The sequence below is a fragment of the Cryptomeria japonica genome, chromosome 4, assembly GCF_030272615.1.
Source record: "Cryptomeria japonica chromosome 4, Sugi_1.0, whole genome shotgun sequence".
NCBI lineage: Eukaryota > Viridiplantae > Streptophyta > Pinopsida > Cupressales > Cupressaceae > Cryptomeria > Cryptomeria japonica.
The window spans coordinates 371,297,944-371,315,180 of NC_081408.1; the positions used below are offsets into that span (position 1 = coordinate 371,297,944).

Below are 17,237 nucleotides of genomic sequence, written 5' to 3' on the forward strand. Positions count from 1 at the left end.
GCCAGTTGTCGGAAAGGATTTGTTCAATGTTTCCTTTTAGAGTTAAAAATTTCTCTTTGGCTAGGGTTTGTTTGATCAAAACAGTTATATAAGGAATTTGAGCCGATAACACTAGATCTTCTACCGATAACCAAAACTTGTCTGTCAGTAACCATCCATATCAGCTAGTGTTGACATCAATGACAAAACATCAATGCAACACATAATCAATTCGTCCATAATGCCAACAATCTCCCCCTTTGGCATTGATGGAAACACTAGATGTGAAAAACATCTAAGTACCAAGAGACGCCAAACAAGTCTCCCCCTGTGGAAGATAACCAACAATCAATAGCTCTCTCCCTGTGAAAGATATCCCTGTAAGGTTCAGAATGATTTTTCACAACATTACTATCACTCCCCCTTTGACATCAATGCCAGAAACCTGACAAAAATATCAAAGCAATCATATAAACCTCCGAATCTCAAAGCTGACTACTTCCCCTGAGTAGTAGCACCACTCATTAGTGTCGAAATGAATAATGTCTCTGAGAATACATGTCGGACTGATGACAAACTTTATCAATCAAGTCTCTGTCAGGGGGGCAGAAACCCCTAACCTGTCTCTCAAATACTCAAATGATTCCTTAGACAGCAGTTTAGTGAATATGTCTGCAATCTGTTCTTTAGTGTTCACATAAACCAATTTGACTTCCTTTGCTTCTACCTTGTCCTTCAGAAAGTTATATTTTATTGAAATATGCTTTAGTCCTAGAGTGAAATACCAGATTCTTATACATGTCAATAGCTGCAGAGTTATCACAGTAGATAACTACCGGTTCACTACAATTTACCCTGATATCCTTCAACATTTGCTTCATCCACAAAACTTGAGTGCAATTAGTTGTTGCTGCAACATACTCAGCTTCTGCAGTAGATAAAGAAATGCATGACTGTTTTTTGCTTATCCATGAAACCAGTTTCTTTCTGTTAAGGATATAGCTTCATTCGGATTGAAGCAAGTAATATATAACGACATTGAACGAAGGGTCATGTCCCCATAGGGTCATGACTCTACGTGGCATAAGCCACGTAGAAGTCATGCCCCTACGTGGACATGAGTCTTCATCCTTTTATTTATAGGCATCGACACTTGCTGTGAACTAAAACCAATAACCGTGTCAATTTCACGAACCAGCAAGCTATCGATATTATCATAGAAGATTAATAGTTAGAGTTATATATATATATATATATATATATATATATACACATACGTCGGAGGTAAAACATATTCATTGCAGTGATCTTATTAAAGTCTATCCTCACTACATATTACCAGACTATTGTATTCTCTATCTCTGATCTAAATTCCTTAACATGGTATCAGAGCAACGTTGCTAGAGAAATAATAAAATAGTGACACCTCTTTTCTAAAAAAAATTCAGACTTGCACTCAGAGTCAAAGGAAAAACAATCATGGTGAACAGTGTTAGAGTGGAGGATAGACTCGAAGGCGCATCCAACTTTGTCTCATGGAGAATTCGAATAACAGCAATTCTTCAAGAACTCGAAATAGATGCATACATAGAAGAAGATACTAAGATGCCCGAAGACGAGCCAGAGAAAACAACCTGGAAAAGACACAACAACGAGGCTAAGAAAATCATAATTGATGCTGTTAAAGATCACATTCTCCCAACCATCTCAAAACTAACTACAGCTTATGATATGTTCAAGACCATTCAAAACTCATATGAAATAAATAATGCAAGCAGATTGCTCACTTTAAAACAGCAATTAATGCATATCTACATGAACAAAGGAGAAGCAATCACATCCTATTTCATGAGGATTTCAAAATTAAAAGACCAATTGTCAACTACTAGGAATAATATAGATGATATGGAGCTATCTCTAATAGCACTTAAGGAATTACCATCCAGTTGAAAATCTTTTATTCAAGGCATTAGTGCTCATCCGACACTACCAAAATTCGATCAACTCAAGAATGATTGTACTCAAGAAGAATCTCCACTAATCACAAGAGGATTGGGTCCAAACAAAGGGGGGGGAATTCAAACACTACATGCTAACACAAGCAACAAAGGGAAGAAAAGGAAGTTCAAATGGAAGAGAGGAAATAATCACAAAAGCAAAGACTTCTCCAAGATTCAATGCTACAAGTGTGATAAATTTCGACACATTCATAGGTTCTGCCCAAAAAGAAAGAAAGCTCAAGCAACCATAGCTGAAGTCAAGGAAGTAGAGAATCCTCTATTTTTCTTAGCCTTATCAAGCGAACTAAACTCAAACAAACATATGTGGATAATCGACAATGGAGCATCTCAACACATAACCGGTTTTAGAGATCAATCAGAAACCTTTGAAGGCCACTCAATTGAAGAAGTTACAATAGGAGACAATTCTACCTATCCAGTGAAAAGAATTGGGACCTGCTCAATTCAATTAAGAACAGGAGTTACATTACAATTGAAAGATGTTCTCTTTGTACCAGGTATGAAAATGAATTTGGTCTCTATTTCAGGACTAGCTGATCAAGGATATCGTGTCACCTTCCATGAAGATAAAGTTCTACTCTGGCCTAAAAACTCTAACATAAAGAATGCTATTCCTATAGGATCTAGAGATGGTAGTTTATACAAATTATGTAATACTCAAAAACAAGCACTAAATCATGAAGTATCAAACTCTAATGAAATTTGGCATAGAAGATTAGGACATCTTCGATTTAGTGCCCTACCTTCTATAGGAAAAATTACCACAGGATTACCCATTCTAAAATCTGATCATGTTGGAACTTGTAAAGGATGTGCTCTAGGAAAGAACTCAAAAGGGTCCTTTCCCAAGTGAACACAAATCAAAAGTTGTACTAGAACTTGTCCACACTAATTTGTGTGGTCCGATGTCATTACCATCACTAGGGGGATTCTTGTATTACGTGATATTTGTTGATGATTACTCTAGGAAAACTTAGATCTATTTCATAAAACTCAAAGAATCAAATGAAGTGTTATTGAAATTTAAAGAATTTAAGGCCCTAGTGCAAAATCAAACTGGGAAGAAAATAAAGACTCTAAGATCAGATAATGGGGGTGAATATATCTCTGAAAATTTTAAAGAATTATGCATTTCTATTGGGATTAAGAGGGAGTGTACTGTACCTTATAATCCTCAACAAAATGGAGTTGCAGAAGAAAAAACAGAACCATCATCGAAGCTGCTAAAGCCATGATGCATGATCAAAATCTACATATCTCATTTTGGGCTGAAGCCTCAAATACAGCTGTGTACATTCAAAACAGATGTCGTCATTCAATCCTAGAGAATATAACACTTGAAGAAGCCTTTACGGGAAATAAACCAGATTTAAGCCATCTGAGAATCTTTGGTTGCCACGTGTATATTCACGTTCCTAAAGAAAAAAGAACCAAACTAGAACCCTCCGAGAAGAAAGGCATATTTGTTGGCTACAGTGAAACCACTAAAGGATACATAGTCTATATTCCAAGACGAAGATCTATTGAAATCAGTAGAGATGTCAAATTTGAAGAAGATGCTGCTTATAAACTATCTCTAAGTGCAGAAGATGATCTAACCACAGAATCAGATGAAAATCCTACAATTAAAAATCAAAGGGAGAATAGCATAGAAAATCATGAACTTCAATCACCTAATTTCGAGAATACTGAAAATCCTAACAACAAGAAAAGACCACTATGGGCAAGAAAGATGATTGAAGAAAATAATGTGGAACCCGATGAAATCTTCAAAGAGAATAAGAAAACAAGAAGTCAATCATGCTATGTTGCACTCATGATCGAACTTACAAAATCTGAACCATCAAATGTTGAAGAGGCTTTAACATGTCAAGCTTGGAAAGATGCAATGATTGAGGAATACCAATCTATCTTAAAAAATGATGTCTGGGATATTGTACCTAGACCAAAAGACAAATCGATTGTCTCATCAAATTGGTTATTCAAAATCAAATATGCACCAGATGGTAGTATTGAAAAACACAAAGCCAAATTCGTTGACAGGGGGTTCTCTCAAAAGGCTGGAATTGATTACGAAGAGACATTTGCTCCAGCTGCCCGATATACTTCTGTAAGAACCATCATTGCCATTGCAACTTCCAAAGGGTGGAAGATACACCAAATGGACGTGAAGACCGCATTATTGAATGGTGTTATTGAGGAAGAAGTATATATAGAACAACCTGAAGGCTTTGCTACACATGATAGAAATCTCTATGTGTGTAGACTAAAAAAAGCTCTCTACGGCCTTGAGCAAGCTCCCAGAGCATGGTACAAAAGGATAGATAGTTATCTCTCCAAACTAGGATATTCCAAAAATGAAGCAAACTCTAACATATAATTCAAAATATCAAATGGTGACATGTTAATACTTGTTCTCTATGTTGATGACTTGTTGATAACAGGAGAAGATCACCTCATTTCAAAATGCAAACAAGATCTTGTGGCTGAATTCAATATGAAGGATCTAAGTCTACTGCACTATTTTCTAGGCCTAAAAGTATGGCAAAAAGAGAATTATATTTTCCTAAATCAAGGAAAATACACCACTGATATCCTGACCAAATTTGGTATGATAGATTGTAAGCCTCTATCCATTCCAATGGAAACAAATCTTCATAAGCTCAAAAGTGAAGCAGCAGATTCAAAACCTACAGATCCTACATACTATAGACAAATTATTGGATCTCTTATGTACCTGGTAAACACTCGCCCTGATATTTGTTACACTACCAATGTGTTAAGTCATTTCATGTGCGAACCTAACAAGATTCACCTAATGGCTGCTAAGCATATTCTGAGATACTTGCATGGCACTATTGGACTTGGCTTGAAGTATAAAAATATTGAGATACAACTCCAAGGGTATTCTAATTCCGACTGGGCAGGAAGTTCCATTGATCGTAAAAGTACAACGGGGTGTTCCTTTAGTCTTGGATCAGCTATGATATCCTCGTTTAGCAGAAAACAGGCAGCAATTGCTCAGAGTTCCACCAAAGCCGAATATATGGCTGCCTCCATGGGAGCACGTGAGGCAGTATGGTTAAAGAAATTGCTAGTTGGACTATTTGGGAAGCCCCTAAACCCCACTGCGATTCACTGTGATAATCAAAGCTGCATCAAACTTTCTGTAAATCTAGTTTTTCATAATCGATCCAAGCATATAGAAATCCCATACCATTACATAAGAGATATGGTAGACAGAGATGTCATCAAATTGACCTACATCAGCACTGAAGAGCAAAGTGCCGACATATTCACCAAACCTCTTGCAAAGTTGAAAGTGGAGTACTTTAGAGGTAAACTTGGTATGACTAAATTATAATGGATATTTCTGATATTAATCTTAATCATATGTAATTGATATATTCATGAATATCTTGAATGCAATATTGCATGTATGTGTTATGTCATGGAAGGTGACGATCTTTCATGTGACGTAAGTGTAAGATCGCTATTGTAAGGTGACGACTTTCACAATAGCCTGATCTGTTATCAAGATTGACTACATTAAGTTGTTGTCTCGGAATGTGCTGGAAATCTTGATACTAAATTTGCTATGATGAGTTATTGAATTGTTATCATAAAATGATTGTTCCAAAATATGTCGGAAATTATGATAACAATCATATCATGATTGAATACATTAATTTGTTGTCCCGGAATGTGTCGGATATCATGATACTAAAATTATTGCACCTGTGATAATGACAATGTTACAATTGTCACTAGAATCAAGGTTGTAATCTGATAAGACTTCAAGTAGTTGTTGTCCCAGAGTGTTGGATATCAGATAATCCATATCTCTCTGAGATATGAAGTATTTCACTAGTAAGTGTCACTGAGTGAATGATCATGTCAAATGAATGTGTATATCTAGAATGTTGTTCCTTAAAACTTAATTATGAAATAAAATCCTCTTTTGCTAAGAGGGAGTGTTAACGATATAGCTTCATTCGGATTAAAGCAAGCAATATATAACAACATTGAACGAAGGGTCATGTCCCAGTAGGGACATGACTCTACGTGGCATATAGTCATGCCCCTACGTGGACATGACTCTTCATCCTTTTATTTATAGGCATTGACACTTGCTGTGAACTAAAACCAATAACCGTCGCAGCTTCACGAACCAGCAAGTTGTCGATATTATCATAGAAGATAAATAGTTAGAGTTATATATATATATACACATCCAAGGTAAAACATATTCATTGCAATGATCTTATTAAAGTCTATCCTCACTACATATTACCAGACTATTGTATTCTCTATCCCTGATCTAAATTCCTTAACACTTTCCAAGAAAGAAAGCTCCACCAGAAGTGCTCTTCCTGTCATCAGTATCACCTGCCCAATCTCAGTTAGTATATGCACATAAAGTGAAATCATCATTTCTGGAATACCATAAACCATATTCTGTTGTTCCTTGCAAATACCGAAATATCCTCTTTACTGCACATTCATGATTTGCTTTAGGATTACTTTGATATCTTGAAACAATACTTACTGCATTCATAATATCAGGTCTAGTCTGAGTTAGATATAACAGACCACCAATCATAGATTTATACCTTGTCGGATTTACCGGTGTAGAAGTATCCTTGATAGATAATTTCTCACTTGTAGCCATAGGAGTACTTACCGGTTTGGAATTCTCCATACAAAACTTTTTCAATAATTCCCTCAGATACTTAGTTTGACAGATAAAAATGCCTTTGTAAGTTTGAGTAATCTGCAAACCTAAGAAAAATTTCATCTCACCAATCATGGACATTTCAAATTCATTTTTCATGTTGTTAGCAAATTCCATGCACAGTTTATCTTCTCCTCCAAAAATGATATCATCAACAAAAACTTCAATAATCAGAATATCATTATCAATGATCTTATTATATAGATTACTATTAGCACTACCTTTAGTAAAACCAAGCTTCAAAAGATATTTATCCAACCTTGCATACCAAGCTCTAAGAGCCTATTTTAATCCATATAAAGCTTTCTTCAATCTGCAAACCATGTCTTTGTCATCTGTCAATGAAAATCCATCAGGTTGCTCAATGTAAACTTCTTCCTCAAGCTCACCATTCAAAAATGCACATTTGACATCCATTTGATAAGCCTTATAGTTCTTATAAGCTGCATAGGCAAGAAATAGTCTAACAGCTTCAATTCTAGCTACAGGTGCAAATGTCTCACCATAATCAATTCTTTTCATTTGAGAATATCCTTTACAAACCAATCTAGCCTTGTTCTTTATAACTTGACCATCCTCATTCAGTTTATTTCTAAAAACCCATTTAGTTCCAATAACATTCTTATTTTTAGGCCAAGAAACTAAAGACCGAGTTTCATTCTTCTCTATTTGATCTAATTCATCTTCCATAGCCTTTAACCAATGTTTATCCTTACAAGCTTCAATAACAATTGTCGGTTCAATTTGAGAAATAAGACATACCTCTTCATTTGCCAGTTTTCTTCTGGTCATAACTCCCTTGTTTCTATCTCCAATAATTTGATCTTCAGAATGATTTAATCTTACATACCTTGGTGTCTTTTGGACTTCAGGTTCACTGCTCTAATCATCAGTCATAGTTGAATGTTTTCATTGTGCCGGTGTAACTGTTTCAGCGTCCTGTACTGGTTGAGGTATGATCATTTCCACTGACGGTTCCCTGTCATATGATATAGAATTATTTTTGTACTGTTCATCCACTTTCACATTAGCACTTTCCATAATTTTCTGCAGTCTTTTGTTATAACATCTATATGCTTTGCTCTTAATTGAATAACCAAGAAATATCCCTTCATCACATCTAGGATCAAACTTTCCAATTGAATCATCTCTTTTGATATAGCATTTACTTCCAAAAATTCGAAAATACTTAACAGTAGGTGTATGTCCAAACCATAGTTCATAGGGGGTCTTACCGGTTTCACCTTTGATGTGAACTCTGTTGAATGTGTAGACTGTCGTACTCACTGCTTCTCTCCAGTAGATATGAGGCAATTTGGCTTCCATCATCATAGATCTAGCTGCATCCAAAATGGTTTTGTTCTTTCTTTCAACTACTCCATTTTGTTGAGGAGTCTTAGGTGCAGATAGTTGTCTCCCGATTCCATTTGTCTCACAATAACTGTTAAATTCATGAGAAGTGAATTCACCGCCATGATATGATCTTAGACATTTAATTTTCAATCCAGTTTCTGTTTCAACCTTCGCTTTAAAGATCTTGAATTTCTCAAAAGCTTCAGACTTCTCCCTCAGAAAAGTCACCCACATCATTCTAGAATAGTCATCAATAATCAGCATGAAATACCTATCACCTTGAAAGCTTCTAGTCCTTGTTGGACCACATAAGTCAGTGTGAATCAAATCAAGTACATCATTAGATTTATCATGTATGCTCTTAAAAGAACTTCTCACTTGCTTACCCAATTGACATTCCTTACATACCGGATTATGAGGCTTCATAATCTTAGGTATATCTCTAACTGCCTTAGTTGAATTGATCTTAACAATACAATCAAAATTAACATGACACAACCTCTTATGCCATAGCCAACTCTCATCAATATGAGCAATCAAACATGTCTTATTACCAATGTTCAAGTGAAAGATGTTACTTCATGTCTGAATACCGGTTGCAATTTCCAAACCAGTCTTGTTAATGATTTCGCATTTTCTATCTTTAAACTGAAGTTGAAAACCCTTATCAACTAATTGACCAACACTCAAAAGATTATGCCTTAAACCTTCTACATAATAGACATTATCAGTATTATGCTTGCCATCCAAAGAAATAATACCTCTACCTTTGATCATACATGCCTTGTCATCTCCAAATCTAACTTGACCACCATTGCATTCTTGCAGGGACAGAAATTTCCCTTTATCTCCGGTCATATGATGTGAGCATCCACTATCAATTACCCATTTATCCTTATCTTCAGCTTTTGCTGCCAGGGCCTTCTCTTCATTTTTGATAGCCAGTTTTGGTTCATCTTCCTTCAAAGCATAGAACACCCATTCTTTTCCATTTCCAAATCCACTAGCAGAGTCTTCTGTCGGTTCATCTCCAGAGTCGTCAGTTACTCCTTCCTCATCTGCTATGTAGCATTGTTTACTTTTCTTGAATCTATATCTATTCGGGTTAGGCATAAAAGTTTTCTTAACTCTTTCTTCAAACCTTGCATTCCTTTCAGGACATCTAGATGCAAAATGACCAATCTTATTACATGCAAAACATTTAAAAGGTGTTTTTCCTTCATACTTACTTCCAGTTGGACCTTTAGGTACTCTTCTAGCAAATAAGGCTTCAAGTTGTTCAAGCTCTTCATCTTCTTTCCTCGTGTCTTCCAATTCTTTTGCATATAGGGCTCTCCAATCACTTTTGCCGGTATATGTTGATGATGATGCATGAAAAGCATGTTCAGACTTTACAACTCCAGAAGATCCAAATTCTTCAAGCTCAAAAGCAGATAATTTCACAATTAGAATGTCTCTGTTGACAGAAGTGTTTGCCATTGTTCTTAACTCATTAATTGCAGTTGCCTTCATCTTGTAAGCCAGTGGAAGGGCTCTCAAGACTTTGGAAACTATTTCATCTTCACTTAGAAGATCCTCCACAACATTGCATTCCCATAACAATCTCATTTACTCTTTCCATAAACATAGCAATTCTTTCATTTTCTTCCATTTTCAAGTTTTCATACCATCAAGTTTAGCAATTTTGACAGTAGGGTCACCTTCATTTGGAGTTTGCAATTTGTCCCATATAACCTTAGCCGATGATTTGTCAGTCAATCCCATAATCTATTGATCAGTAAGTGCACACAAGAGGGTTTCTCTAGCTTTGCAATCATTTTCAACATTCTTTCCAGGTCTACAGAAGCAGGATTGCCAAATGTCGGATCATAAGGTGTGTATCCTTTCTCAGTGATCTCCCAAATATCCTTGTCAAGACATCTAAGATGAATCTCCATTCGAATTTTCCATATCCCATAATTTGTTCCATCAAGCTTAGGGATTTCTCTTCTGGAAATAGTTGTCGGTGGATTAGAAGTGTTAGTTGCCATAGGATCTAACTCAAGCAATTAAGCTTTTGCAAAAGAGGACCAATGCTCCGATACCAATGGTTAGGATAACCGGTGAACAACTAAGAGGGGGGCCTGGGGGGTGAATCAGATGTTAACAGATTATAACTTTTAATCCACAATATGATCTTAAACAAATCAAGTACCAATTAAGCACAGACAGATGCCGGTAGGAACAGATACCGGTAAACAATACAACTTAATAATTAACCAGATAATCAATGCAAAGCAACCATACCATATAACACCACGATTTGTACGTGGAAAACCCGAAAAGGGAAAAACCACGGTGGGAAGCCTACCCACAATCAGATGATACTTCTGCAAAAAATATGTGTTACAATGAGGGACCTGCACTTGCAGGAAGGCACACTGCCTAGAGCGTACTACTCATTACAAAAGAGTATCACTGACTACAGAGAGGCTACAACCTTCTCAAGATAAATGGACAACAATCCAATAGAGTGAACTGCTGGAAATAGCATCTACCATGCTTGATTACAGTCTTGGTTAAGCTCAATGCCGAAGGTCTAAATCCTCTTCTAAATCCAATTAGATCACCAATGGTCGATCAACTCCTCTGCCTGAATGATATTACAATATTCTCACATTACATTCCTTGACCATGACCTTTCAAATAACCATGATACTTTACAAAGAGTTTCTACCTCTTCTTTATACAAACCCTAAGGCCTAAACCAATTAGGTCGGCCACCTAAAGATATTACAATAATATCATTACATAATTCCATTTACAATGATATGCCATGTTGGCTTAAGACCAAAACAATAATAACAAATCCATAAAACATCTCGAATCATCCAGGTAATGTGTAGAGTACACGCTAGCATGATACCAGTCCATAACCTAGATAGGTATCGGACCTATTCTGGGTCCACCACACCAAAGCAAAGTCTTCAAGCATTTGAAGCACGATCAAAGAACATCTTCAGCGTCCTGAAATCCTCGAAGAAGCTACACCAACACCAATTGTGCATCCTGTCACGATTCCTCAATGAAAGCTCTGTTGGTAAAGCCTTAAACCAGTGCCGATAAGGGTTTACCAGAGTGTATGATAACATCCAATTACCAAGCCAATACCAACTGACCAAAACATGCTCATGGAGCATATAACATATGAAATCCAATATACTTCACTGATCCAAACATGCAAGAAGTGTCAACATATAATCTCTTCTGCCGATAACACTAGATCTTCTACCGGTAACCAAAACTTGTCTGCCGGTAACCATCCATATCAGGTAGTGTTGACATCAATGACAAAACATCAATGCAACACATAATCAATTCATCCATAATGCCAACAGCGAGTACGCGTACAGGTGTGAGAATCGAGCACGTGGGTACATGCAAATTTTTTTGCCTTCGAGTACATGGGTTTAAGTACGTCCGTATATATGTGTGTGTATGTATATGTATATATGTACATATGTATACATGTACATATGTATACATGTACATATTTATATGTATATGTATATCTCTACATATGTATGTACATGTGTATATGTATATGTACACATGTACATGTGCATGTATATGTACATACATTTATGTATATGTATATGTATATGTGTGTGTGTATATATATATGTTTATATGTACATATATATGTAAATATATGCATGTGTATATACATGTATACATATATATACATATAATATATGACCTTTTTGTGCTATTATGACCTTTATTTTTTCTATCATGGAGTCCATGCTATCATAGGTTTCCCCCAAACATGGTGTATCTGTATCAGCAAACCTGATCATACTCGTGATAGACTTGGTGAAATTCAAGACATATTCCACACAAGCCCACGAATCATCATCCAGAATCAATGACCTAACCTCCTAGGCCCTCTCTGAATTTGTCTGCTTCCCAGCACTCCATTGGTTACTAATAACCATGGCACCCTAGGATCATGTAAAAAATATGTTAATAACACATTAAAAAATATTATATACATATTAAACATGGCGTAAATAAAATTAAATTTACCTTCAACAATTCCAACGTCGAGAAAGTCCTGAAAAATGCCTTGTGACATATGGTGATTTGTCACAAACATTTGAATCTCCTCACCCTCTTGGTATATTTATTTCACCCACTATTTGAGTGCCAATTGCTTGCATCACCAAGTTAAGGGAGTGTATGGTGTATGGTGTCCAAAAAATGTGTTCATATCTTTGCTCAACCAAAGCACCTGCACCCCTGCAATTTTTTGAATTGTCTATAATGATTTAGGCAACATTTTCATGACCCACCATCTCTATGGACTCAATGAGAATTTAGAAATGAAATCTGCATCTTTGATTTGCCCCTCAAAATCAACTGCCCTCAAAAACATTGACCCTTTGGGGGACATTGCAATAACATTTATTAATGGACATTTTTTGTAATCTTTCCATCCATCGAAAACAATAGAAACTCTTGATTCAACCCAAGAATCTCTAATTGGTTTGGGTGATGTCTCTACAAATTCTTTTCTCTTCCCAATAAGTTGGTGCGCACCTTTTCATAACCAGGACTTGTGAAACCAAGAGGTGCACTATTGATTGCCACCACCATTTCTCACCAACATGGTGATCTCACCAAGTTGAAAGGAAAACCATTGGCATAGATGCAATGTGCAATTTTATCCTCTACAACGTATCTTGCCTACATTTTAAATGCTTTGTCCAATGGGCCTCTTTTGTGGAAAAGATCAAGATCTTCTACTTGCATAGAGGGTGTCTCCAAGAAAGGATGTTGGGAGGCCATTGCCACAATTTTTTCAATAGACAACCCCTTCTCGTCTGGCCCTTCACACATTCTAATCCCTTTTCCAAGAGGGCCACAAAAGTGAAGTCTGACTCAACAATATGAGCTCTTAAAAATTGGTTCTACACTCATTACAATTCCAAAGACATCCCAACCTTCTGGAGGTTTTCAAGCATTGTAGTATGTCTCCATTGTTGAGACATGGACCAGCTAGGACTCGAACCTAGGACCTTCCATACGCTGTTGGAGTGCTCTACCACTGAGCTACTGGCCCCTCTTGGACCAGTCCATCATCGGTCTGGGTGTGGCTTATTTCCAACACCAACACCCCCCCTTAAGCCACACCTCTCGTGTGCTTGGGGCTCCTAGCCTGGACCTGGCTCTGATACCATGTTGAGACATGGACCAGCTAGGACTCAAACCTAGGACCTTCCATACGCTGCTGGAGTGCTCTACCACTGAGCTACTGGCCCCTCTTGGACCAGTCCATCGTTGGTCCGGGTGTGGCTTATTTCCAACACCAACATCCATAAGGAGAACCTTTATCAATTTTTCTCATGATCCCGACCAGATTCAACAATATCTAATTAGAAATTGTCTCACAATAGTGAGACTTCACAATTTATCAATCATAAGAATGTCTGCAGCAGCCTGTAATCACCACCCTAAACAAATTCATAACCACTAAGCACTGCCTTGTGAATCGCCTTTCCTCTGGGAACAGCGAGTCTCCTTTGACCAATGGGACGATTAAGCATTAATCAATGCGTAACTCAGCTCTAATCGATAGAGTGATTAAAAGGAGGATTAGATGACAGGAGGTGCAATGGGCAAATAAACCAACATGACCCTCCCATCGGTCATGTTTCTATAGGAAAGACACCACTCTACAGACCCGATGGAGGGGTATAATATAACTTCACCAGATGAAAAGGAAAGGCAATAATACTACAAGTGTGATTCATATATTGGTTGTGGTATGGATTTCCATACATAATATAAAAATTCTGTGTATAATAATAATTCTGTGCATAATAACTCTGTGTATTATCTGACATAGCATGCTATAATACTATTTATAATGATTTTGTGTATATCTGCATACTTCTGAATTAATATGCATTGTTGTTTATGATTACCTAACATAGCAGAATAGATATATTGCTGATTTATGCTGTGTTGCTATCCATGATTGGTTTAATATATGGACATAGCAAATATGTGATTAGGGTATAAGATGTTATGCATATTTATACTGTCTGACTGTTGTAAACAGCCATGGTAGAGAAATTGGGGAATTACAAGTAGGGGAACGGTGTTGGGGTCATCTTCTAGGTACGCCACCTCATGGTATAAGACTGGAGGGTCTCATGGGGCCAAAGGGTACTGCCTTTGGGCATAGAAAGGACGGACTTCCAGGGCACCCTATTGTGAATGCTCTTCATGCTCCTTGTCATGGTAAATGAATGCATTAAGAATGTTCAATTATGGGAAGTAGGATATAAGTCGCAAGATTGAGGGGAATGGTTATAGATTCCTCACTAGGTATGGCGCCTCGTAAAAATGGTTGAGGACCATTGGTTAAGGACCACAAGTCCACCTCATGATGATGATTGAGGACCATCAATTAAGGACCACATGAGGTCAAGGAGGATAAGATCCTAACCTTGGGCCTAGAGTAGAGAATTTCTAGGGCACCCTATCATAGCTCTTCTATGGTTGAGCCTTCTCAAAACAATTTAAGCAATCTTGTGATTAGATCTATAATTCTAATACATATTTATTGAATTCTAATTGAAGAGATCTATTTTATGAATCATGATTGTAAATGATTCCTAACTTGTTTGCAGGGTCTTGATCAAAGTGAAAGGTATCTCTAACCCTACTTTGTTCAATTAAAAATTGTGATCTAGGGCAAAATTTTGGGTATTTATAATTTGGGGACATTACAATTTATATTTTCGGTTTGCACCCACACCTGCTAAACTTGAACTACTGGCCATTCTTGCAATCTAATTTTGCTATTACAAAAAGTTCCAAAATTTTAAATTAGAAAAAAAAATGTAAGCCCACGATATAAACAAGCTAATGGAAGTTCAAAACGAAAATCAAAAGACATTAAAACAAATAGTTAAACTTGTTTTTTTTTCTAAAAAGAAAATTAAAAAAACTTGAAAAACTTCCTCAAAAACTTGAAACATTGTTTTTTTATTGTTCAGCTGGTGTTCTTTTTCATCTGACACAGCGGTAGTTAATTTTGGCCACAAAAACATTCTATGTTTAGCAATTAAATTGCTATAGAATCTAGATGGACACTTTTATTTAGTGTTAGCTTTCCTAAATTTTGGATATTATATATAATGTTAGTTTTTTTTTCCTGCACCTTTTGATTCCAAATTAAATCCTTATTTTTTATAGAAATTTTTTTCTTTTGGTTAGCCAAGTTATTCCCGAGAAAGAGGTTGCTACCATGATTAACTTTGGGGAAACTAGTTAGTTTTGGGCACAGAAACATTCTATGTTTAGGAAATTAAATTGACATAGATGGACACTTTTATTAAGTGTTAGCTTTCCTAAATTTTGGATATTATATTTAGTGTTAGTTTTTTTTTCCTGCACTTTTAGATTCCAGATTAAATACCTTGGGACGACGGTCGGTAGAATAATTCAAAAGAATTCCATATGCAGGAGCAATTACGGGCCAATTCGAAGTGTCCGCCACAGAAAGTAAGCTTGCAATGCACTTCATTCCGGCCCTGGCCGCACCGGCGGATACACAAGAACTATTCTTCAAAAGCTTAACAAGCGTGTTAATCGAAGACCTCCATTTTGATTTTATTACAGCCGATGAAACCTTGGGCAAAACCATGGCTAAAAAAATACAGAGCGCCGTAATGACGGGATCCCCGTCATCTTCAGATGTTAATAACCCGTGCTTGATTTGACGGTCAAGAGAGGCCATTGTGGCTGCAAAATATGCAGTAGAAGAAGGGGGCAGATTCTGATCTTTCATGACCTGAGCCATGCCCTCCACAACGGCGCAGAGATGCTTGTGTTGGGGAGCTTGAGAGTTTTGAAAACGCGAAACGACGGCTTCATAGAGATCCTCGTGCTCCTCTCCTATAATCGAAAATTCCTCAAAGTCATCAGAATCCATTTTCGCCATAGCAGTTGTGTAAACTTGCAAAAACCCTAGTAGCTTTCAGATGAAACCCTCGCTCAAGAACTTCTGATTTTTGCTAAAACAATTGGATATTTCCTAAAACACTCAGCCTGCCTGTTGGTATTACATCAATGCTGTTGAGGAATTAAGTGTTAGGGTTTAGTGAAGTATCTGTGTACTGTAAATAGCATTTGAAATATTTCCTGCCTCTTTTAGAAGATTTTATATTGATTTATAAAATTATTAGTATTAACAATTAAAAAAAATTAACAGTGTCTAGCTACATATTGACGATGTCTATATAATTATATTTTAGAATATTTTTAACATTTAATTGAATAGACACGCAATTAATAAGTTAAACAATTTAGCATTTAGGATAAAAAATTTAATCTAATTTATTTATTTTAATAATATATTGTTAAAATTACACTTTAAACTTGAGAAAGGTTTTATGCAATCTTAAAATAGCTACCTCAAATTTGCTTATTTTGACCTTATAATAGAGTCATTGACATATAGAGGGTTCTTTGTTTAATCTTTCGATTAGTTACTTCCTTCAGAATATTTTCACTGAGTGTTCAATTGAAAATTCCAATGAGCACAGACGATGGCATGTGTTCCCTTAATTCATAAACTAATGAATTTCATTTCTATTAATTGTACCCATTCGCATGTCTACCACCAATAAGTTTCACATGTATACCACCAATTAGTTTGGCATGAGCCACATGAAGGACGGTACTAGTAACTTCACAAAGTTACACTCACAAAAATATGAGAGAGAATAGAGTCACAATCCATCATCATCTTGTCATGTCTAATGCTTTTCCAAGTAGGGTGGCCTCCACCAAGTATATCAAATTAAATATTTTACACATTAAATTTATATTTAGTGAGAGTCAAGGAGCATCTACCATGCATGATGATAAACCTTCAATATCCCCAATGGTTTATTATTTTGCCTAATGTTGTGGTATCTAAGACTTGTATTTTGAATAATGTGTGTTTTTACAACTTATTTTGGTACATTTTGATTTTTAAAAACCATTTATATGCGATGTGATTGTTTTTATTCATTTAAAGTTCTAAATATGTTTTATTTTACAATGTATAAAGAATCTGTTAAACTAAGAAATGATTGAGCAATTAAATG

The 17,237-nt window shown here is 36.2% G+C and overlaps 1 protein-coding gene across 2 annotated transcripts in view; it reads right to left on the bottom strand.

The window, feature by feature from the left end:
* LOC131047356 (uncharacterized) overlaps positions 1 to 16,277 on the bottom strand; it is a 62,357-nt gene extending 46,080 nt beyond the window's left edge. For both annotated transcript variants that reach the window (XM_059219834.1, XM_057981240.2), the window contains exon 1: positions 15,560 to 16,277. In XM_059219834.1, coding sequence (XP_059075817.1) covers positions 15,560 to 16,084 — 525 coding nt within the window. In that variant the 5' untranslated portion in view covers positions 16,085 to 16,277. The remainder of the gene's footprint in view (positions 1 to 15,559) is intronic.
* Between the last annotated feature and the right edge of the window lie 960 nt (positions 16,278 to 17,237).